Source organism: Macrotis lagotis, chromosome 4 (assembly GCF_037893015.1).
Source record: "Macrotis lagotis isolate mMagLag1 chromosome 4, bilby.v1.9.chrom.fasta, whole genome shotgun sequence".
Taxonomy (NCBI): Eukaryota; Metazoa; Chordata; class Mammalia; order Peramelemorphia; family Peramelidae; genus Macrotis; species Macrotis lagotis.
This window is the reverse complement of record NC_133661.1, coordinates 52,741,693-52,766,448: the sequence shown is the minus strand read 5'-3', so window position 1 is coordinate 52,766,448 and position 24,756 is coordinate 52,741,693. Positions and strand designations below refer to the sequence as shown.

Genomic DNA, 24,756 nt, shown 5'->3' with positions numbered 1-24,756 from the left:
ATCCTGCTATGATGTTATGATATCATTTGTTTCTCACAAGAACTTTGTGAGATAAGGTACTATTGGTATTATCCTCTTTTTATGCTTGAGAGAATTGAGACATGATGGTCACCCAGTATCAGAGCCTGGAGTCAATCTATAGTTTTCAAGCTCCAAATCTAGCACTTTTCCCTAATACAATAGGATGCCCCTTTTGGCCATTGTTCCCCTTCCCCCCAGCATTCAAAGCCCTGAGAATGCCCATTCTCAAGAGCTGTTGAGTTCTCCCAAGACTTGGATGTTCATTCATCAGGGGTGCCATAGACAGGAGTTCCTGCTCAAATTCAGTAAACTGTGTACAAAGAAGGATTGATTTAGGCTGTGAGGGTAACAGTGATTTGGTTATTTGTATTGTTGGTTATGTCTGACTCTTGGGTTTTCCTAGCAAAGAGTAATTTGTCATTTCCTTCTCTAGCTTATTTTGCAGATGATAAAATTGAGATAAATGGTTAAATGACTTGTCCAGGGTCATGCTGTACAGTGCTTGAGATCAAATTTGAATTCAGGTCTTTCAGACTCCAGACCCAGTGGGCAACCTAGTTGTCCCCATTTAAGTCTAGGCAATCATTCATTCAATCAGCGTTCATTATTGAGTACCAGCTGTATTTAGGTTTTCTATTGTAGATTCAGAAGTTTGGAAGAGGTGTGCAATTGGTCCTTTCCTTTAAGGAGCTTGCGATCTTATTAAGGTAGTTGGACATATACCTATGAAACACTAGACCATGTCCAATAAAGACCAGATAGAGTTAAAGTGCCACCACTAACTGTGACTTGAAACCAATTGTTTTACCTAGTACATAAAATTCTGTATTCTGTAAGATGGGGAGGACAATAACTACCCTATTTACCACCTAAGACTTTTGAAAGAATAAAATGAGGAAATGAGATAACAGTGCTTTTTGTAAATAAAAAAAGCAATATGAATATAAAATAATCTATTATATGGGAGTTTTCTGTCTCCTTGGAGGTATTCAAACAGAGGCTAGATGATGCCTAGTTGGGAATGTTATAACGATGATTCCTTTTGGGATATGTATGGGTTGGACTAGTTGACCACTAAGATCCCTTTCAGCTCTCCCATTCTAGAAGTCTAATTCTGGGGTAGAATATCCTCGAGCATCACCACCATCCCTTGCTTTGTGTAGTGTCCTTGTTAAAATGAAAATGGGGTATCCAGTGACAAGAGCACTAGACTTGAGGATCTGACCCAGTTCTACCACTTCCCCATAAGGCATTCAACTGTGGATAGGTCACAAAACAAAAACTCAAGTTAATAAAATGTAAATTAATTCAAAAGTTTAATAGGCAGGTAATTCAGAGGAAATCATTTTACCTCGCTGGGGTTCAGCTTTTATATGTCTGTAAAATGAGGGCATTGGATAAGAGTCTCTCAAGATCTATGATTCCATGATTTTAAGATATGGTCCAGTCTTTAAGGAATGTCTAGTTCAAAACTAGAACTTGAATTTTAACAACATGGAAACAAAGACTGATAAATTGCTTTCTGGGGAGGGGGGAGGTAAGATTGGGGAAAAATTGTAAAGCTCAAAATAAATAAAAACTTTAATTAAAAAAATTAAAAAAAAACCCTCTTTGATTTTAAAGAGTTCTTGGAGGTCAGACTCATGCTTCTTTGAATCATGTGTTCCAGCCACAGTGATAGGTTGACATGGATAATGGGCTGGTGTGATTTCTACCCTTTTCACCCCACCCCCACCCCCAACCCCACCCCAATGCAAACATTGGCACGGACCCTCTTGGAAATCTGGAGAAACCAAACTATGGAGCCCTTCTTAGGAAAATATTTTTAAATGTATAAAATAAAATACATCTGATTACAAAAGTTTTATTGAAATATAGTTATCAAAATATGAAAAGAGCAAAAGCAATCAAATTTCTATATTAGGTTAAAAACCACTGTCTTGGTGCTTGATAAAATGCTCATTGCTTGGTGAAGCATTAATTAGTCAAGATCTTTGCTAAGGAAATGCTGTGTTGGCCAGTGCAAGGGTGATAAACAATTTTCTATCAGCTCCCCCTACCCTCCTCCACAACCATCTGGAGTGACTTCAAATCAGAAGCAGAATATTTTTGAGCTGTATGAAAGTGACCTTGGAAATGACTTAGTACAACTATCTTATTATTTTGGATGAAGAAACTGGAGAAGTGAAGGGGCTTGCTCAAAGTCACACTCCTGGTCAGTGGTAGAACTGGGAGTGGGACTTGGATCTCCTGATTCTCCAGATTCCTTATCAGGCTCTGGTGTCATTATTTGGTCATTTTTCACAAATGTTAATGAACCCACTTCAGTGATATAAATAAACACATTCCAGTGGCATTATTCACACTTGCTAATGAATATCTCCTTTTGGTTTATAAATGGCAATATGTGACTAAAAGGGTATAGAAGTGAGTTATGGGACTGATTATAATCCTTGGCCAAAGAACATTTACATTGGGTCTCTCTGGTCTCCCATAAATTGGAGGACTAGCCCCTCCCTGCTCTGCCCTCACAGTTACCTAAACTTCAGTCTTCACTGCCAACTGGTCCCAGCAACAGCAGCAGCAGCAGGTCTTCTAACCTTTCAAAGAAATTTTCTTCTTCTCAGGAGGCTGTTTTTTCTTTTGCTATCACTGACAACTCCTCACTCCACACCTTCACTTTCAGATTCCAGTGTTTTTGTCTTTTCTCCCATTCTCTCTAGCTGAAGTAGAATCAATCTATTCATCATTCATCTCCCTGAGGCTATCTCCCATTATTCCCAGAATGAAGGTTTCAGGAAGCAACAAGCTTCCTTCTAGCCCAACCCCATCCCGCTAACTACCAAACTGAAATCCTTTCACCTACACTTTAAGCCTTTCTCCTGATTTTTGTCTTGGATTCCCCCACCTAGGGCGTGTCTTACAAAAAGAATATACTTCCACACATAAGAATCTGTGATTTCTGCTATGTGGGGAGTCCCTCCATCCATGTCAGCAACAAACCCTTTACAGGTTATATCATAAATGGTTTTTGAGAATTGCCAACTTGGTGATGTATTCCTCCAAATTTAGTGAGACTGGTCCTTAGGCAAGAGATATAAAAGCTGTCATTGGATCTATTCTTGAAACTTTTCCAGTGTCTGCTCTGATGACTCTACCTTAGAGAAGCCAGGGGCATGAGGTGTGGGAAGAGGATATTTTATTTAAAGAACAAATAAGATATTCTAAATAAATGTTTGTGGATTGATTGTTGGGAGTGAGTCAGTCTCCTCCAACACCCCCCCCCCTTTCTTTTAAGATGGTCTGAGGTCTCTTGTATCCCCAGGAGCTTGGCAGTAGGAACGGTCTGGGGGGGTTTCATGAAAAGTCTATTCTCATGCACCTGCCTGCCTTCACAGTCATTCATGAATTTCCCATCTGAATTTCCTGGCAGGACTTCCTGAGAGAATTCAGCCTCCCTGCTGTTTAGTATTGACCATCAATAACTGACTTTGTACTGAGCTCTGAAGGCCTTTTCCCTTCTGTCTCTAATGGAGGTTGAGGCATCTGGGGGGGGGGTGACTTGGGGACATGGCCAAGGAAAAGTCCACAGTAGAGCTTGGACAAATCACTTCCTAGGTGAACTGGGAACCCAGGCTCCCCTTTAGGTTGCTGTCTACTGCCAGAGGTTTTAAACCTTTCCTAAAGTAAGAAAGGCAGTTGCACATGCCACAATTCAGTTGAATTAAATGAGCATCTGTGGAGCTTTTTTCTATGGGCCAGGTGGTTTGTTAGGTCCTGAGAATACAAAGACAAAAATGAATCATCTCTGCCTCACAAAACAATATGTGCATTTCTATGAAAAAGTGAGGAAGGGAATTGGAGAGGATTTTGAAGAGCTTGAAGAATGAATTCTTTTAAAGGGTTCTTTTAAAGGGTCTCCATGAATATTATGGCTCTTCCTGTGTGTTGTGCCCTTGTTTATTTTATCTGTAGAGACTGATACAGGGCGAGGGCTGGAATCCAGAGCAGAAGCCCCTCCTTCCTTTGAATGCAAGTCTTTCCTGTGGGAGCCCCTCACTCCCATCCAGATTATCAAGGAGATCATCAGGAGAATTTGGAGTCGAATTCTCTCTCTGACATGAGTTATATGACCCTGGGCAAGTGACTCACCCTCTCTTCACTAGAGTTTCCATATTTGTAAAACAGGAATAATTAATAATAATAATAATGATAGCCCCCTACAGGATTGTCTATAAGGCATAAATAAGATAATATGTATGTGTTTCACTTTGCAAACTTGAAAACACTCTAGAAATGTCAGTTATTATTGGGGATATGAAGGGCAGCCAGGGGATCATTGCTCTCCAGTGGTGAACACGAGTTTTTACAAGCCACCAACCCAACCTAGGTCACTTGGAGGTCTTGCCTAGTGATCCTAACTGCCAGACTCTTTCCCTTTAAGGTTAGGATCCATCCACTCTCTCAATAAACACTTTTTTAATATTGTGTCTCTTTATTGGAATTTTTTTTTTTAGGTTTTTGCAAGGCAAACGGGGTTAAGTGGCTTGCCCAAGGCCACACAGCTAGATAATTATTAAGTGTCTGAGACCAGATTTGAATCCAGGTACTCCTGACTCCAGGGCCGGTGCTTTATCCACTGTGCCACCTAGCCACCCCTTCTTCATTAGAATTTAATCTCTTGTGAGGGCAGGGACTGTTTCTTGCCTTTCTTTGGATCCCCATTGCCTAATGCCTTTCCTTGAAAATTTTAATAAATATTTGTTGACTGATTGATTGACTTCTTGCTTTTCTCTTTACCTAGTACCCGGGCAGCTTCTTAGTAAGTATAGATTAGCCTATGTATATGTCATATCTCCAATTAGAATGTAAGCTCCTTGTGCTCAAGGATTCTCACCATCTTATGTTTTTATTTCAGTATTTAGCATAGTGATCATTGCTTAATATATTTCTATTCCACTTCATTCCCAGGCCCTGCCCTAAGTATATGTTTTACTCCAAACTTAGACAAAAGATGCCTAGCAATAATCATTACTTTCAAGATTGAAGATGATGTGGAATAAGACTGAGGTTTGATGAGAAGAAAGAAGGACAGAAACCCTTGCATAAGAGGAAGCTTTACCTCTCCTTTCCTCATCTCATCTATCTTCTCTTCTTGCTTCTGGCCTCCTTCCTCTCTTGCTGATTAGACTCCTCTCCCCTCCTAGGCTTAGTGGGTTCTAATTTTCAGAGATGGAAGTCTCTGAACAGAAGCCTTTCTCAAGCTAATGCTGTGACTTGAGGTTGGGTCCACTGAATTGGATTTTATTACCTTTTTATTTTTTTAATAGAAATCACTCTTGCTCTTGGTAATTTGGTTTTTTTCTGATATATGTATGAGTATGACACATGGATCCATATATAACCCTCCCACACACACAAACATACATACATACACATATACATGTGTCGATACCACAATCTCTTGAAGCTCTGACCATGGTGCTGACTGTTTATCTCCCTGGTCTTTCACTGATTTTCAACTAGCCTCAGTTTCTCCTTGTGAACAATATAAATATATGTTCCCTCTGGTTTCCTCTGTTATATTCATTCTCTTTTTTGTTGTCCTCAGGGGAATCATTGAATGTACTCCCAAGGTCCTTGAGATTTCATTATCTCTTACTAGTTGCAGTTCTAGCATGACCGCTTACTTTCTACAGCAGCATCTCATGAGTTTTAGAATCTTCTTGGCTCAAGCATCATCCTCTACTTGAACCCTATCTTTGAAGGAATCTAGGAATCAGCTAAGCCCAGTCATCTCCATGACTGGTCATATGGGAACTTTACCCCTACTAGGGCACTTAAAGGGTAGTTTTGCTAATTTTCTCTAGCAAAGCAGATGCTTAGGTAGGAGTGATGAAGGGATGTGGAGGCAGAGAAGAAAGCAAATTCTCATCGCCACCTAACCATGTAGTCCTTGCTGCAGCAGTTCCTCTCAGTCCCTCCTGGATCTTAGCCCAGAGGCTGTAGCTGGCAGCTGGCTCCTCAATGCAGCAAGCCTCTGGCCCCAGAGAATCCCTGCCTGGCAGCACTCCCACCACCTGTCAGGGAATCATGAGTCTCAACAATGAGGTCTCTCTGGGAGCCATTTGTCAATTTTCCATGGGTGGCTCAGTCCCCTCGGAGGTTGGGCCCAGTGATGGCAGGGGTAGTGGAGGGAGTTGGACTCTCATGCCAGGGGGCTAGTGTGGGAGATAGAAGTTCAGTCCCCAGACAGCTGGGGGATCAGCTGGCATAGGACAGCTCCCTTGGGCAAGAGCAAACAGCAGTTTTCCAGAGTCTCTTTATCTAATGTGCATTTTCTGTTGTTCATTTTCCTCCCCCAGTGTTTTGGAAATAGTATGCTGTATTGGGAAGATCACTGGGTAAAGGGTTTGGGGTTCAGGCTTCAGTTTTGCCATTGATGAAATAACCTTGGGCAAGTCTGTTTACTCCATTCTAGAATGAACAGTTAGGGGCAGGTAGATGGTGCAGTGAGTAGAGCACTGACCCTGGAGGTAGGAGGACCTGAGTTCAAATTCAAACTCAGACATTTGATTACCTAGCTGTGTGACCTTGGGCAAGTTACTTAACCTTGCAACCCCCCCAAAAAAAACCCCCCTAAAAATAGAATGAAGGAGTTGGATTAGGAGATTCCCCAAGATATCTTCCAGATACAATATTCTTTGGTTCTGTGGTCTTGTGACTGAATAGAGTTGGTCCAGAGTAGTTCAGAGGTCAAACATCCAGGAAAGCAACAGTTTTCTTTCATCTGCTCCAACCACTTTGGCTGAGAAAGTCTGAACTTGGTCCAGTAATAGTTTCATTTGTATTTTCTTAAATTTAATGGTTTGCCTTAAGGAAAGGGTCCTTTCCTTCCATTCAAATCCCTAGCAGGCATGATTAGTTCCTGGCAAAGGGACTGAAGGAAAAGGGAAAAACCCTTGTGGAAAGATGATAGGAAAAGTGACAGGGCTGGGATGGAGGTGACTGCCATACTATTCCTGAGACAGTGATCTGGAAACCTCCGTTTCTTTTGCCCTAGGCAGTCTAGGCAGTTGGGTCCTTTGAGAAGACTCAGATGGTGCTGACAGAGGAGGATGAAGCAGAGGTGAAGAGGAATTGTCCCTTAATTTACTACTGAGAGGGCCAAAACATTAAGAAGTTTAGAGAGGAATAGCTTTGGTTTCTAGCTACAGCCTTTTGCTACTTGACCTGATTGCCCACCTTGAAATCAGAGAATTATTGTAATCATCTGTTGTTGTTATATCTCTGATAGGTACCTCAGCTGAATGCAAGTGAGGCAGAGGAAAGAAGAAAGCAGTATATTACCTTTCCCAGCCCTGAGAAATGAGCTCTTGCCACTTCAATTGAGTATTATCAGATCATGGATTTAGCTGGAAGGAATCTTAGAGGCCATTGGCTTCAACGTCCTCGGTTTTATAGGTGAAAGAACTGAGGCACAGAAGGGTTAGATGAATTGTTTGAGGCTGGATTTGAACTCAGGTCTTCCTGGCTCCAACTCTAGCACTCTAGCCTATAAAATATGGGGTGGCCATTTGATTGTATCAATCACCCTCTCTGACATGAACCTCACTCCTAGATTTTTCTCTTTTTCTTTTTTTTCTCCCTGCCCCGTCTTCTGTGGTCTACTGTCCTCTGAAAGCCCAGGAGGTAGAGGTAAGTACTGAGTCTCCAATTGACTCCCCTTCCCTTGTTCTCCCTTCTCAGTTCTCTTTTCCAAACAGGGCTGTGTGTGTGTGTGTGTGTGTACGTGTGTGTGTGTGTACGTGTGTGTATGTGTGTGTATGCACACGCACCTGTGCGCTAGCTCACTGGGATACAGTGAATTGAAAGTTTCTGTGGATAGAGTTGAAGGAGATTATGAAGGTAAAGTACAGATATCCAAGGGTACTCGACTATGATTAGGTTTGATAGAAGTGACTAAAAGAACTTTTTTAAGAGCTCAAGTAGGATAGAGGTCTCTTTGGTAAGGATGAGGAAATGTTTGAATGGGGAATAATTGCACAGGGAATCAATCTTTCTGCCCCCCTCCTTTTGCTTCTTCTCCTACCCACCCCTTCTTTTCTTTTCTTCCACCAAGTCCTTCTCAACCTCTAAATCTGAATTTTGACCACCCTGAGCTCTGAGCTTGACCACAACTCTTCTTTAGGTTTTGATACTTTTATTTCTCTGATCAACACCTCCTTTCCCCTTCCCTTCTCTTTCCCAGGATGACTACATCAAGAGCTGGGAAGACAGTCAGCAAGGAGATGAAGGTAAATAGTTTGTAAGGGCTGGGGAGAAGGAAATGTGATACTAGTCAGAGTCAAGGATAAGCTGGAGAGAGTCCCAGGCTCTGGTTTGTGGATCATAAGGGATCTCAGCCCTGAACAGGTAAATTATGGGAATTATCAGCATCTAGAAAACTTGGTACCAGAGAAAAAGGGTGGTTAGGCAGTGGACTTTAGAAATCAAGATTCCCTGAGTTCTTTCTTGTGGATAATTTTTTCCTCAATCCTCTGTCTTTATAGCTCTGGACACCACCAAAGACCCCTGCCAGAAGGTGAAATGCAGTCGACACAAGGTGTGCATTGCTCAGGGCTACCAGAGAGCCATGTGTATTAGCCGGAAGAAACTAGAGCACAGGTAAGAAAGATGAATTTCAGGTCGGTTGTACCCTTCATATCTTTCCCTCCAGAAAGTGAGACATTCTGAGACATTTCCCCCAGATAGTGAGGAAGCTATTAAGAATCCCCTGGGTGGGATGTTAGTGTGGGAGAAGAACAGGTTGAAGGAGCAGCCCTGGGAGGTTCCTTGTCCTCCCTGGAGGTCTTTATACAAAGATTAGATTCCTGGGTTTAAAGGAATCTTACTTTGGTGTGAGCTAGGTTAGTTGGCTGCTGAGATTCCCTAAAATTCTGAAATTCTGTGATCCTTGGAGAGAGGAAAGAGAAAGAAAGTATATGATTAGTCTCCTTGAAGCCAGAAGAATGATTCATGATTCACGGGAGGGGGGCTTACAAGGGGCCTGAGGGTTTGTTAGGAATGAAAAAGTCACCAAGCTTTCTGACTCAGGAGGATAAGAAATGGCATAAATTTTAACTCACAGGTTACTGCAAAAAGTTACAAGTTCATTCACAAATTTCTTTAGGGAGGTAAAGAAAATGAGTTTTTAAGAAGATAGTAAGTTTAAGCAAAGAAGAAACAGCTATAAGCTGGGCTGTTGAGAACATCAACGACAGTTAGGAAAGGAAAAAGAAAGAGAAACAGTCACAAGACAGGTGGCTGGGCTGAGATCAACATGGATCCAGTAGCGTGGAGAGGAGGGTGGGCAGAACTTTCCTAGGGAACCTAGCCCATCTCCTGTGCAGGGAGGAGTCAGAGGGAGGGGGGCAAGGAGTGACCCACCTGGATGTGACAGGAGTTAGGCATATACCTTGGACAGATGGAGGAGGGGTAGGGGGAAGAGACTGAGGTGCCTTCCTCTTACCTTAGTGAATTTACATTTGAAAAGAGGGTTAAATGAACAATGGGGAGGAAGTTGGAGGCCCACAGAAAATGCCAGACATTGTTCCTTTACAATTTCAGAAAAGGAAAGATAAATATTTCCCTAATATTTCTCCTTTATCATTTTGATTTAAAAAAAATAGCTGGTTCTTCAGATAGTAAGTTCTCTGCTTCCTCTTCAGGTTCTCTTTTGTGTCCCTTTATCATCTCTCCCATCACTCAATACTTTTTTTCTCCTTTTGTCCATGCTTCATTTTGTATTTCCTATCTTCATTTTGTTATTGGTGGCACAGTGCATAGAATGTGAACCTAGACTCAAGAATACTCATCTTCCTGAGTTCAAATCTGACCTCAGACACTTAAATAGCTGTGTGATCCTGGGCAAGTCACTTTACCCTGTTTGAGTTTTCTCCTCTATGAAAGGAGCTGGAAAAGGAAATGACCAGTATCTTAACCAAAAACACCTCAAATGAGGTTATGAAGAACAAGTCACAACTAAAACAACAATTTTACCAAATTACTTTTCCCCCCCTTCTCTTTCCTGTGTTCCATTCTGTTTTGATCTTGCTTTATTTTCTTACTTCTCCTAATTTTTGTTTCTCTCCTTTTCTCTTTATCCTGTAGGATCAAGCAGCCTGCCCTGAAACTCCATGAAAACAAAGAAGGCTTTTGTAAACCATGTCACATGACCCAACTTGCGTCTGTCTGCGGCTCTGATGGTCACACTTACAGCTCTGTGGTGAGGACACCAGTGACCTTCATAGAATAGAGTGGGGGGTAGTTAAATCTAGAAGCAGTGGAGTTGCTCCATCCTATGTTTCTTGGAGGCCACTTGGAAGCTGGGACTCCCAAGGGTGCTTTCATTGACCATCAACCATCCCTTTTCTGGGACACCATGCTTCTTGGTCATGGATAGAGATGAACACAAAATCACTTGGGTTGGCCATAGCAGAGTCTGAACTCAGAGGTCTCTCCCTTCAGCCTGGTATTGGAACACAATCTCCCTATAGCTCCGTGGACATGGCATCAGCCTGACCTTTGACTAATGGAAACCTACACTTCTGAGACTGGTATTCAAGATCCTCTGCAATCTGTCATTGATTTTTCAGCCTTATCTCAACTTTGTTGCTCACTTTATGCACTAGCAAAATTTAATTCCTCTCTGCCCCCTGAATTCAAATATATACTTTCCATTTGTGCTTTTGCCTACGTTTTCTCCTATGTATGGAATGTCCCTATGAGTGAAATTTATCCCATTCTCTAAAGTCCAGGTCCAATAGTGCTTTCCTCAGGAAGCTTCCTTGATCTCCCAGTCATATTCCTTTCAGCTCTACATAGCCCTTTGCTTTTCCAGTGTATCTTATTCTGTAGTAGATTTACCTGACTAACTTTCAGCTACTCCATCAGAGTTTAAACTACATGATTGAAGGTATCATGTTTTTCCTAGTTGAAGTCAGGACATTAATTAGGATACTGTTGACATGGTCCAGGCAAGAGGCAATGGGGGCAGGGGGAGGTGGCCCTTTATGATGGAGAATAGATAAATTTGAGAGATTGCTTAAAGGTAGAATTGACAAGACTTGGCAATGGATCAAATATGAATGATTGAGGGAGAAGGGAGAATCAAGGACAGCTCTAAGATTTTTGAACCTAGGTATTGGAAATATCATGATTGCACTCAACAGAAATAGGGATGAAAAGACTAAGCTCAGAGAAGAGGGGAGAGGACTGTACTTTCATACACACCAAAGCCCTAATAGTGGCTGTATCAAAAAAAAAAATAGGGTTGTACCCCAGAGCTCTGTCTTGAGTTCTTCCATTTGATGACCTCATCAGTGCCTAGGAGCTTACTGATCATCCTAGGAATGACTCTCATTTTCCTATCTTTTTTTTTTTTGCATCACTAGTTGCCAATTGGACGTGTCAAGTTGGATGTCCTGTCAATACTGAAAATTCAACCAAGTTTAGTTTCCAAATCTTGTCATTTCTACTTCCACAGCACCTCTTTCCCTTTCAGTTCATACAACTACCAACTTAGCTCAAGCTTTTATCACCTCTTCCTCTGGACTACATTTCTATTCTCTAATGAGCACAAAGTAGTTTTGATGATTACTGATATCAGTTGAGGTATGGAAATACCATTTCCTTATCCCCCCCCCCATTCTTATTTTTTTGGCATTTTCCAATCTTTTATTCCTTCAATTCAGTTTTGTTATTTTTGTCTACCTCACTAAAGTATTCTCTTATTGGTATAATTGGTGTGACACTAAAATTTAGTTAGTATTGCCATTTTTATTAAATTGCAGTGACTCAACCATGAATACTAAATATCTTCCCAATTATTTATGTTATACTTTATTTTTTTAAGGAACATTTTGTAATCACATTTCTATAGACATTGAGTGTACTTTAGTAGACTGTCAGATTTTTTATGACATTTTTGGTAGTTATTTTGAATAGAACTTCCCTTTCCATTATTGCCTTCTAGATTCTGCTAGTAATAGTAATAGTAATGATATTGATTTTTTTTTTTGGTGTTTTATTTTTAATCTTGCTACTTTGCTGAAGCTATTGGTCATTACACCTTAGTTTCTTTGTTGATTCTCCAGAGTTTTCTAAGCAAACCATCATGTCACCAGCAAATAAAATGCAATATTTACTGTTTCCTTGCTTCTGTTCTATTTGGATAAAGATCCAGTGACCAGAGATGTCTTCTTAATTACAAGTCTGATTATATAATTTTCCTCCTCAGTAAACTCTAATGGTTCTCTATTACATCTAAGATTAAATATAAAGCATTCTTTTTGGCATTTAAAGCACTTCACAGCATGTTACCTTTTTAGTTTTAATCCCTTTCTGCACCTTCTATAATCCATCCAGAATGGCTTAAAAAAAAACCCTGTTAATTATGCATGATACTCTATCTCTCATCTTTTTTTTTGCTTTTATCTTGGCCATCCTCCACAGTTAGGGAATGTATCTACTCACCCCACCTCTTAGAATACCAGGTTTCCTTTGAGAACTCAGCTCTATTCTCTCTTTTCTGATACCTTCTTCTGAGCTGCTTGTGTTCTCGCTAAATCACCTTACCTCTATTTGTCTAGGTAAATGTATACATTTTTACATTGACATATATGTATATAGAGCTATAAATTGGTTTAAATATGCACATATAGATGTCATATATGGATATACATATATGCACACATATATAAGAATATATGTTCTTAGGATATGAGAAAAATGTAGACAGGTGAATGGCAAGCCATGTTAGAATCTGGTACTAATGAACCAATCTATACAGGATACCTTTGGACCCTGGTTAGTTTTGTTTTATTCCCCAGTCACAGGCTTGACCTGCTTCTCTTGGCCAACTTTTTTGGATTTGTTAATCCTGCTTAGACAAGTTGGGAGAGTGTGGATGGCTTAGCCTAAACCCTTCCCTGCTATTGAAAACTGTGTTGCTATATTGGGAATGTTCTCTTCTTGTTTGGATGAGTATGGTTGAAATGCCAGTCTTAGGAAATATCTTGTTCCAGGTTGCTCCCAGGTGGGAGGGATACAGTCCCAAGCTCATTAAATAGCTGTCTGGCTTTTCCCTTCCCCACAGTGTAAACTGGAACAGCAGGCCTGCCTGACCAGTAAGCAGCTGTCGGTGAAGTGTGAGGGTCAGTGTCCTTGCCCCACAGAGCAGACCCCAGTCTCCACCACAGACACTAAGCAAGGTAAGAGCAGCTGCAGCACCCACACTCCCTCTCCCCCCTTCCCTGGGCAGATTAGAAGCCCAGTTGCTCCTTGTCCCTAGACCACCTGCCCAAGGTCATCCTGCAATTGTTCCTCATGTCCTTTGCTATTCCTGCCTTCTTGATGCTGTTAAACTGCTCCCAAGTGGGTCTGATCGTCCTCTCCTCTCCTGAATCCTGCAAGATCCCCAGCCTTACTCCAGCCTTGTAGTTTCCTAGGACCACATCTGTCTACCTTCTTACCAATTGAATTTATCCCACAGCTAAGATGTTCAGTTGTGGCTTTGGGTGAGGGGCTTGAACCAGGCTCAGGTATTAGCTCAAAATTAGAACTTACCTTCAGGCCCTCCACTTTTTTTCCTTCTGGGTGTTGGGAAAGGAGTGGCTGATGAGCATTACTGTAGAAGTCTTGGAGGTTAAAATCCTGAATTTAATTACATCTTGAATTTTTGTTTAATACCAGGAAGGAGAAAGATGCTTTGGTGGGGGGAGGAGATAAAAGACTGGTGAATAATGGAATTTGAGGGAAGAAACAGATGGGGCTAAGAAAGTAAGTAGGGGGTAAATGTGGAGAAGAAGGATAGAACTGGTTATTCCTATTTCCTAGCCATGCTCCCCTTTGACCTTATCATCCCCTGTTGTTTTTGGTCTCGGAGCAGGGAGCCTATGCAGAAATAATGTCCATTCCCACCCCCTTTCTATTTCCCACCCACCCTACTTCCACTCACACATTGTGTTGGCTGCAGAAACCTGTACGGGGCAGGACTTGGCGGATCTGGGGGATCGGCTGCGGGACTGGTTTCAGCTCCTTCATGAGAACTCCAAACAGAATGGCACTGCCAGTGTTGGAGCCAACCCTGCTGGCGGTATGAGCTAGACCAGGAGTGGACTGAATGGGAATGGGGACTGGACTGGATGGGATGGGACAGGACAGGAATGGGGATGGGAAGAGAAAGGGAGGAAAGCAGGCAGGGGTGGGGCAAAGAACATTCACCTCCCTCCCATTTCAAGTCCTCAGAGAGGATCCCAAATCCAAGAATAAGAGGAAGGAAGTTTCCACTGTGGCTGGCAGCCTAACTGCTGGGGAGAATTCTATAGCAAAATAGGTGACCAAGGAGAGGACCACATTTTCTTTAGGATTTGCCCAAAATTAGCTAGAAAAACCTGCCTCAGACACTTAGACAAGTCACACCCCTCTGACCCTCAGTTTGCTCATCTGTAAAATGGAAATGGCAACATCTACTTCCCAGAGTTTGTTGTTGGGATGAATTGTCCTCATGTTTGTAAAGTGCTCTGCATAGTTCCTCCTGTGTTCTAAGGGCAACAAGGTGACTCTGTGGTCTCTGAGTCAGGAAAACTCATTTTTGTGAGTTCAAATCTGACCTCAGATGCTTACTAGCCGTTTGCTGCTGGGAAAGTCATTGAGCCCTTGTTGAACTGGAGAAAGAAATGGCCAACCACTTTGGTATCTCTGCCACGAAAAGCCCAAACAGGGTCACGGAGAGTCAGACACAGTTGAACAACAACATATAAATACTAGCTATTGTTCTTACAGTTCACCTCTCTGACCCTTAGTTTGCTCATCTGTAAAATGAGGCATTGACTTCCCAGGTTTGTTGTGAAGATCATAGGAGTTAATATATGTTAAAAGTGATCTGCAAACCTAAACCATAAGCAATTGTTTTGATTTCTTGAAAAACAAGCAGGACCCATGGCCTTTGTTAAGGTTAGGAGGAGAGCATTCTAGAGGGAGGCAGGTAGCTGAAGGAAGCCTCTCCAAGGATTCCCAGACTTGTGTTTAAGCCATATCCAGCAGAAGTCATTGGGAGGCATTTCATGAGCCTGGAGAGTCTTGGGGGGGGTGTAGAGAGGGCATGAGGAGGACTGTGAGTAGGGATAGGGTCAGCAGGTGGCTGGAGGGGCCAACCAGGGCATCCCTTCTCTCCCCAGGACTGGACAAGAGCCTGGGGGCCAGCTGTAAGGACTCCATTGGTTGGATGTTCTCCAAGCTGGACACAAGCAATGACCTCTTCCTGGACCAGTCAGAACTGGCGGCCATCAACCTGGACAAGTATGAGATCTGCATCCGTCCCTTCTTCAACTCCTGTGACACCTATAAGGATGGCCGCGTCTCCACTGCCGAGTGGTGTTTCTGCTTCTGGAGGGAGAGTGCGTAGGCCCCTTGTCTTGGGTGCCCTGTCCTTAGGGAGTCCTGGCCCTGAGGGTGGGAGCAGAGAAAGGGGCCACCAGAAGTCAAGGTGTCTTGGAAACTTTGGGGCCAGTCCATTTGGCTACTTATGCAACCTTGTCCATGCTGCAAACACAAAACATTTGCCAACCCCATCAATTCTTAGGTGATCTTTCTCTCTTTTAAACATTCATAAGGGTCAAATAAATGAAACCAGGGTTCTTTCCTAATGATTTGGCATGAACTGCTTGTAAGGCAGCAAGGGAGTACAGCAGCTAGAGCACTGAGCCCGGAGTCAGGAAGACCTGAGTTCAAATTTGGCCTCATATATTGTGTGACCCTGGTCAAATCACCTTGCCCTGTTTGTCTCAGTTTCCTCATTGGTAAAATGAGAATAGTAACAACACCCTTTATCTGATCTTGTGAGTCTTAACTGAGAAACTATCTGTTAAAGCCCTTAATGCTTACTCCTAGTAAAGTGCTAGCTATTATTAATATCCCTAGAAGCAGATGACTTTTGGTTGTTATTAATTAGCTCCATTGCCATGGGTAACAACATCTCACTTTTTCTAGGATGTTCTCTGCCCCCTCCCCTTGCCTGTGAGGCAGCTTCTTTACCTTACGGTGGCTAGTAGGTGATTTTAGAATGTGTGTTGCTTGATGAGCCGATATGTTCTGTATCCTCTTCAGAACCCCCTTGCCTGGCTGAACTAGAGAGGATTCAGATCCAGGAGGCAGCTAAAAAGAAACCTGGTGAGTACCTGTCAGGAAAGAGACCTCTCAGAAGGAAATGGCGAACCCCGGGTGGACACGACATTCTGGCTCTGACCACTATGCCGAGTGTCTAACTCTGATTAAGATGCTGGGGATAAATAGAAAATGTGTAAGATGTGGTCAGTCTCTGCCTTCAATAAGTTTCTAATTAAGATAATTATCTGGCAGAAATATTAGATGGTACAGTGAATAAAGCACAAGCTCTAGAGTCAGATAGACCTAAGTTCAAATATAGCTTCAGACACTTGACCCTTATGAGCTGTGTGTCCTTAGGCAAGTCACTTAACCCTGACTGCCTCACATCCAAGGTCATCTCCAGTCATCCTGATTCATGTCTGGCCACTGGACCCAGATGGCTCTGGAGGAGAAAGCCAGGCTGGGGACTTAGCACAACATCTCCTCACTCAGGTCCAATTCACTTGCTTGTCTGACATCACTTCCCTGATGTCATGCACTTTTTCAAAATGAAGAGCAAACAATAATTTAATTGAAATGACTAATATGGGTAAGTGAATTAAAATGCTACTAAGTAAAGTCAGGAGCAGCTGGGTGGTGCAGTGGATAGAGTATTGGGTTTTAAGTCAGAAAGCTCTGAGTTCAAATCCAGCTGCATATATTTACTATCTGTGTGACCCTGGACAAGTCACCTAACTCTGTTTGCCTCATTCTCCTCACCTGTAAAATGAGTTGGAGAAGGAAATGGCCAACTAATTCTGTATCTTTGCCAAGAAAATCCCAAATAGATCATGGAGAGTCAGACATGAATGAAATGACCCATCAGTAACAAGAACAAGCATAGTAAGAACTTATCAAAGTGGGTGGTCAATGTGGAGGAATTCGAGTTGATTTGATGGAAGACTTGAACCAAGCCTGGAAGGATGAGTGGGGATCTGAAAAGGTAAAGGAAAGGGAGTAAACATTTCTAAAGTGCATGGTAGGGGCTGTGCTAAGCACTTTACAAATATTATTTCATTTGATCCTTTCAACAGTTCTTTGAGGTATCATGATCCCCATTTTACAATTGAGGAAACTAAAGCAGAAAGGTAAAGAGACTTGCCCAGGGTCACACACACAGCTAGTAAGTATCTGAGGTTGGATTTGAACTCAGATCTTTCTGAAGCAAGGTCTGGTGCTCTATCCACTGTGCTCCTTAGCTGCCATAGACAGGAGAACAGGAAGGCACTTGTAGATCAATTGACTTACTTGAATGTGAGGTTCACATTGGAAAGTTGTAGATTAGGTTGAATCAGATTGGAGTATTCCAGAGGAGTTTGGACTTGGTTGGATAAACAGTAGGTCTGGTGTTGAACCTGGAATTAGGAAGCCCTGGATTCAAATCTGACCTGAGACTCTATAGCTATATGACCCTGAGTGAGTCACTTAACCTCAGTTTTCTCCCTTGTGAATTGGGCAAATTGAGGGTACGTTTATATTTTTATACTTTTAGGTTTGTAAAAACAGTTTTTATCTGCACAATTCTGTGAGATATGAAGTGATAGAGGCTAGTCTTGAAGTCAGGAAGTCCTGGGTTCATATCCCACAGTTCGGTGAGGCTGGGCAAGTCATTTCATCTCCTTGGACTCAGTTTCCTCCTTGTCAAAATGAGGATGATTACAGCTGAGATAAATGATGATTAGTCAATAATTTGGGAGGAGATCCAGAATTCTCTCCTTCTAAATTCCTGATTTTAAAAGTTGCCAATAATGAGATTAAACCCACTCTGGGACCACCATTGTCTCCTGCTCAGACTTGAGTAGAGCATACTTTCTTTGAATAGATAGCCCAAACCTGGGGGTCGTCTGAGTATAGAGATAATTGTTCTGTCCAGGGTGACACAATGCCACTTTCAGCCCCTCATTTTAAGGTGATAACCAATCAGAGTTGACTGCCCCCTCCTCTTTCAAAAGAACATATAAGCTCTGATCTGCCTACCATGATTGGTTTTGGTCTAAGGGAGGGAAGACCAAATCTTTTTATTAATAATGTGCTGGTTTTATTAATAAAATGATTAAATTACCCAGAAGCAATGTCTCTCTTAACTTTTTGATTGTCACACAGTACCTTCCTTGCATGTCACAAATGACAAAACATTATCTAAAGCACTCAGTAATTGTGTATAAATGTGAGCTTTGTACATAGTGTTGCCCTGAAGAATTGAGACTGGAGGAGAGAAGAGATTTAAATCACAAACCCCCAGCCCATTAGAATGAGAATAAATCTTCGATACCAGGGGGTTTTGACCTTCTCAATGCCACCAATTTCTTGATCCAAGGATCGTTCTCAGAACCAGGCTGTTAAAAGCATATAGAATTGCAAAGGATACCAAATGTATTGAATTGTATGTTAGCAAAATATATTTTTTAAAACAAGTTCCCAGATCCCAGGTGAAGGGAGGACTCTTGATCTAATTTAATCCGGCATTCTACAGAAGAGAAAAGAATGTGATTTGTTTCGAATTCATAGCCAATTAGTGAAAGGTGGGGACTGAAACCCTGGCCTCTTCACTCCTAGCTTTTTTCCACCACACTGTGCCGTTCTCACTATTCCAGGAAGGTTAACCTCATTACTACTGTCTTCTAAGCCTTCAGGAATGTTGGCTGACTAATTGAGCAATATTGAACACTGGGAGAAACTCCAGTGGCTCCTTGTTAACCATAAGGTAAAATATGAGTTTCATTTGCTTATTAAGTAAATCTTTTACAACCTGGCCCCAAATCTACTTTTCTAGCCTCGTTTAATACATTCCGGTGCAGGCCAGACCACCTGGCTTCCTTGTTATTCCTTACACCTAATGTACCATCGCCCATCTTTGCCATGGCTGCCCCCAAGTTTTGGGATGGCCTCCCTCTTCATAGAGTCCTCAGTGGTTTTCAAACTTTGGCTTCTACCTTCTGTAGGAAGTCTCTTTCTCTCTCTGCATCTGCTAGTGACTGACCTTCCCCAAAACTACTGTGGTTTAATTTGGATCTGTTCTTTATATGCTTGTGTGTGACACATGGTCAACCTTCAGAAATAGCTACTTGAAGTCTTTCACTTTTGTCTCTGTAGCTCCCCTACTTAGCACAGTCCTGGCAAGCCATAAGCCCTCAATAAATGCTTATGGGTGGGCTGATTTATATAAGCCATGACCGTATGGTTCCTGTTATCTCTGCACCTCCTTCTCTGGGGTTGCCTATATCGGCAGCTGCTGTAACCCTTTTACTTGATCTCTTTTCAAAGGCCCTGCTGGCCATCCAATGCTTCCATGTTCACCTCCTTTCTAGGCATCTTCATCCCCAGCTGTGATGAGGATGGCTACTACAGGAAGATGCAATGTGATCAGGGCAGTGGCGATTGCTGGTGTGTAGACCAAATGGGTCAGGAACTGACGGGAACCCGGATACATGGGAACCCAGACTGTGGTAAGCTGGGAGAGGGGAGATGGGGGTGGCCCTTCTGGAGTCTGGAGAACCACTGGGAGGCACCTGCTAGTCCTTGAATGAGGAGTCTGCTCTGGTAGGAAAAGAGGAGTCCTTTCATCCTCCCTAAGACCTGAGACTCCTCCCCTTTTGGGAAGGTTTCTAGCTTAAGAGACTAGGGCTTCTTTCTTAGGTGAGGTTTCCCAATTCTAACCCATCCCCTTTGCTCTCACCCCACAGATGACATCGTTGGGTTCTCTGGGGACTTTGGGAGTGGCGTTGGATGGGAGGATGAAGAGGAGAAAGAGACGGAAGAGGCTGGTGAAGAAGCCGAGGAGGAAGAGGGCGAGGCAGGCGAGGCAGATGATGGAGGCTATATCTGGTAGAAGCCCAGTGAGGGAGGCCTGGAGGGAGGGGGATGCTAGGTACTGACAGTTGGAAGGGACAAAAAGAAGCAGTGATCTGGGCAGAAACAGGGCAGCTTAGTGAGTTGATCAGGAAAACACAGTCGAATGTAACTTGACTCCAGTGGGGAAGAGTGAATGTGTGAGAATGTGGCCTATTTGTGGAGTATGTGATGAGAGCATGTGTGTGATGAGTGTGCCAAGTGAGCATGTGCATGACCTGCAGCTGTGGGCAGTGTCATTGAATGATGCCCCTCCTGGCAAACTGAACCACCCAAAGTCACCTCCAGCCTTCACTACTTTGTCTTTTTTTTCTTAAATACTACATTAAAAGTTGATGAGATGTGGCAGTCTTCCTCCCTCAACACCCTCACATCCTGCCCAAAGCTAGAAGTTGACCCATCCACTTCCCCCAAATGCCCCATGGTTCCCGTCCATTCCTATCATCCCTGTACCCTTGGAGGTTATACAAGGCCCAGTCCTCCGTCTCCTGAGGTCAAGCAGCCACTTGCCTGAGGCTCCAGCCTTAGGTCCAAAGAATGGCCTGTGGACCAGCAAGATGGAGCATGTAAATTGTTCTCAGGGTATGCATCCTTCCCCAAAACTGGGGGCCCTGAGTCTTGAGCTGGTTGGCAGTGAGACTGTCAACTGGATTGTCACGAGCCTCAGAAAAGAGGAGAAAGCTATCTAGCTAGGAGTGGGACCTTCCCATGGCTGGGTTCTTTCAAGACCAGAGGGTCGCTTCCAGCCCTGGTGGTGGGAGAAGTGGTGGTGGGGATGGGGGAGGAAGTGAACAGAAGCTCCTACAGCTCCTGGAGGAAGTTTAGGGTTGGCGTTGAAGAGAAGTCTTTGCCTGCCTAACAGCTCCTACAAAGCTGGGACCAAAGGTATCATTGGGGTGACTCAGGATCCCCTTGGATGGCTGCCCAACTTCCGCCTTCTTTTGTCTGGGATTGGGAGCACCTCAGCAGACAGAATTGAAAGACTGGATATCTTTGGGTTGAGGACTGGAACAGTCCTGACTTGTATGTCATAAGTTTAGGGTCTTCTTGGGCTGGAGTATACCTAGTTTCTTCCTATAGCAATGATTTTCCTTAGAAGTTCAATTGAAGGTTAAAGCCGGGGAGCCTAGGGATAGGTGATTTCATCAAACTTCCCTTTCCAGTTGCTGTCCAAGAGCTGGGTGGGTAACTTGTTACCCCCATAAATTGGCATTGAGAATATTGGTTCTTGCTGGGTCTAGAAATTAAAATATGTGAAGCCTGTCTGTATCTATTCCCTGGCCCCTTTACCAGAATTTCTCCCTCTTTTCCTGGACCAATGCAAACTCACATTAGTTTTTTGAAACAATTTTTTGAAACAAATTTTGAAGATGGCCAGATGACTCCATGGGTGGTAGGGAGGCATTCTAGCATTCTACTTTCCTGCCTTTTCTGGGCCATGATCCTCTCCACCCCCCCCATTCATTCATTCATTCAGAACCCTTATGAAACGCCTACTATATACTTCAGATCCTGGGCCTACAAAGAGGAAAAGACAGGATTTAATAGTCAATTGGGGAGGAAGAAAATAACATGTCTATCTTATCCCAAATAGAGATGGGGGGGAAGTAATTTTAGGGTAGGATGCAGTTAGAAGGGGAGAACAAGGAGTGGCCTGCTAAAGGAATGGAACTTGAGCTGAAAGGAAGCCAAGGGAGATGGAGGCTTGGGGAGGCAGTCTTGGGGAGGATACTTTCAGACCCAGGGCTCTGTCCAAGACTGTGGTCATGAGGGGCCTGTTCCCTGAGCAGCCTGCTCTCCATAGTCATGGCCTTCTTTAACGGGAGCACAAAAGGGCCTGGCTTCTTCCTCTTGACTGCTTTTAGATACTTGAGCATTTGGATAGGTAACAGTCCTTGGGGAGATAGGAAGGAGAAAGAGAGAATCAGGGTCCTGGGACAAGATTCCTCCAAGATGCCCAGCCAGCTGATACCAACCACATCCTGCTGGCCGGGAAAGGTCTGGTTTGTTGGGCTCCTCCTAGGATTAGGCACCGATCATGCTTGGAGGAGACCACTAGACCCCTTGTGGTTGTCTTCTCTTTTTCCCACTGTTAGGTTCCGCAGGAATTGTAGGAGTTTTCCTATTGATGAGAAAAGGCTCCTTGCTCATGTCCTCACCATCCTGACACCCAGTGCTCACAGATGCTTGTGCATGTGTGTGGTGTGTGTGTGTGTGTATGTGTGAATGTATGATTGTGTGTGTATGTGTGACTGTGTGTGACCAAGGACAGTCAGTGACATGTGTGAGTATGTGAGTAGCCCCAGGTTGAGTGTATGTGTGTGTGTGTGTGTGTGTGTGTGTGTGTGTGTGTGTGTTGGGCACGGGAGGGAGTGGGGGGGTGGGAGGAATGGTAGGCCTGAGCAGATATGTTTCTGAAATGCCTACCTTTGCCTTTCCCTCCACATCCCATTGCTTGGGCTGAGCTCAGCTTTGAAAGACCCTCCCCCTTCCTGTCCTCTCCTGGGAGGGGTCAAGCTCCGAAATGCCAGTCATCCCAGCTAACTGCTGGCAGTGGTACCATAGGAAAGGACATTCTGCAGCTCAGCTCTGATAATAAATGTGTCTTGCCTTCCAAATCCTCCTCTTCCCTCCTGGCTATCTCTCCCCCCCCATATCATCCCCTTTCCCCATTGCCTTCTTCAATTGATTCCCTCCCTACGTCCAGGGAAAGCTTGTTTGAGGTTCCCCTTGCCACCCCTACATTTCCCGAGGGGCCCACTCATGTCTCCCTGAGTTACCTGAGACCTTTGAGTGTCTTCAGGATTGCAGTAACTCTCCCCTTCCTCCACGGCCGACACACGGCCCTGTTCTCTTGACCGCTTTCATCTTCAGTCCTTGTTGCAGTGGACTGAGATGGAGGGAGTCGGAGCAGGAAGGCCCGTGTCCCCCCTTCTCTTGCCGTCCCCTCCTCCCTCCCTGAGGAGGCTTGTGCTCTCTGTGTCTGCTTGTCCTGGGTCTCTCTCTGGTTGTGCACGTTTATATAATCTTGTAAATATGTTTTAGAAAGCAAAAGGCACTATATTGGATGATGGGTATATTCCCAACATTCTGCACCCTCCTTTCTCTGAGATCCAGCCATTACCCTCCAGGGGAATTCTCACCTGAGCTTCCCCAGGTGGTCATTCTTCACTGCTCTGGGTGGGCTTAGGGGACACGGTGGCTACTGAAATGGCCCTGTGCTTGAGAGGGCCTCAGGCCTCTACTTCCCAATGGTTTCCAACTCAAGCCTTTGTCCTTCTCCATGAGCCAAAGCTGGGAGGAGCTGGGTGTTAGGGAGGAGGAGTAGCAGTAAGAGAGTTTGGGCCTTGATCTGGTCCTGCCCCATGGAGCCCCTGGGGCCCTTTGAATGACTCCCTTCCTACCCCTGACTGTTGTTATTGCATCAAGGCCAGACCTCTGAGCAAGGTCAGCCTCCTTAGGAAGAACAGGAGAAAGGAGGCCTGGAGTCCAGGCAGCTGAGGAAGGGCAATGGGTCAGATGGAAAACATCTCCAGACGGTGTTCTGAACATCAGTAATTTGCTTCCCCTGGTCTATTTAGCCCACGGATGTCAAAGTTGGACTCAGGCTTGGTGGGGGCATGGGAGGAAGAAGGGAAGAAGACTTGTGCCTTGTAGACAGAATACCCAGGAACCACTTTACCCCTCATTCCACCCCAGGGACCACTCCCCAGGCTTGAGAGAGCCTTGAGAAGGGAGGAGCATGCGACTGACCCATGCACACTCATGTGATGGCGGAGCCATGCTTCACTCTTTTAAATCGGGGCTCCCCTCAAAGCCTCCCCCCTCTCTTTCTCCCTCATCATGGACTGGGTTTTTTGAGATTGTTGTAAAGATTATTCCCCTCGCCAAAACAAAATCTTAGTCCCCGCATTGTGGTGAGAGGCTGCTCAGCTTTACCTGGAGAGGCTGGGATGGAAGGGGAGGGGCAGGGGTGCAAAATCATGACGGCCTCCCAAGAGGAGGGGAACTGCTTTTAGCCTGAAACATATTCAGTCTCATGTGCAATAACTGACCTTAGAGTTAAAAATTGTGTTCAAGTGCTTGGGTCTCAGTCTGTCTATTTAAGTGCTGACACTGTATATCTCAGTCATTTTAGATGTTTTTACAAAAATCACAGAAAAGTAAAACGAAGTGTTAGAATGTGGGTGTGCATTGGACGGGCACTGAAGCGTCCGGTGGATCAGCTTTCCAGAGCCCCTCTTTCCCCTTCTCTTCCCGGCCCCCTCTGCCCTCCTTGTGTGCCCCCCAATTCCCCTCGGGAACACAGCCTTGTGTTGTCTTTATCTGCCTAATACTTAAAAAGCTAAGGAAACAAGTACATATACAAACATATAAGTAAATAAGATGTTATTTTTAAGAAAATGAAAATAAAAACTTTATAAACACTATCTCCTGCCTATACTTTCTTCTTCATCTTCTCCCTCCACTCCAGTGCAATTCTCAAATCACTGGCACTTTACAGAACTCGTGTTTATCTAATATTTTGATGCTTACAGAGCAGTACCCTCATAACAAACTCGTAACTAATTTTATAGTTGAAGAATCTAAACATTCAAGGCTTAAAGGGGGGATTTGCTCAAAATCACACAATAGATGGCAGAACCTAGATGTGAACACAGATTTTTATGATTCCAAATCCAGTACTTTCCAGCAAGA

At 43.7% G+C, this 24,756-nt stretch overlaps 1 protein-coding gene across 1 annotated transcript in view; it reads left to right on the top strand.

Moving 5' to 3' along the window:
* Positions 1-24,507, top strand: part of SPOCK2 (SPARC (osteonectin), cwcv and kazal like domains proteoglycan 2) — a 35,870-nt gene extending 11,363 nt beyond the window's left edge. The window contains exons 2-10 of the mRNA XM_074232786.1: positions 8,273-8,318; positions 8,574-8,688; positions 10,174-10,288; positions 13,160-13,274; positions 14,039-14,158; positions 15,243-15,461; positions 16,171-16,233; positions 19,518-19,655; positions 19,893-24,507. Of these exons, the coding sequence (XP_074088887.1) occupies positions 8,273-8,318; positions 8,574-8,688; positions 10,174-10,288; positions 13,160-13,274; positions 14,039-14,158; positions 15,243-15,461; positions 16,171-16,233; positions 19,518-19,655; positions 19,893-20,038 (1,077 nt within the window). The 3' untranslated portion in view covers positions 20,039-24,507. The remainder of the gene's footprint in view (positions 1-8,272; positions 8,319-8,573; positions 8,689-10,173; positions 10,289-13,159; positions 13,275-14,038; positions 14,159-15,242; positions 15,462-16,170; positions 16,234-19,517; positions 19,656-19,892) is intronic.
* The last annotated feature ends 249 nt before the right edge of the window (positions 24,508-24,756 follow it).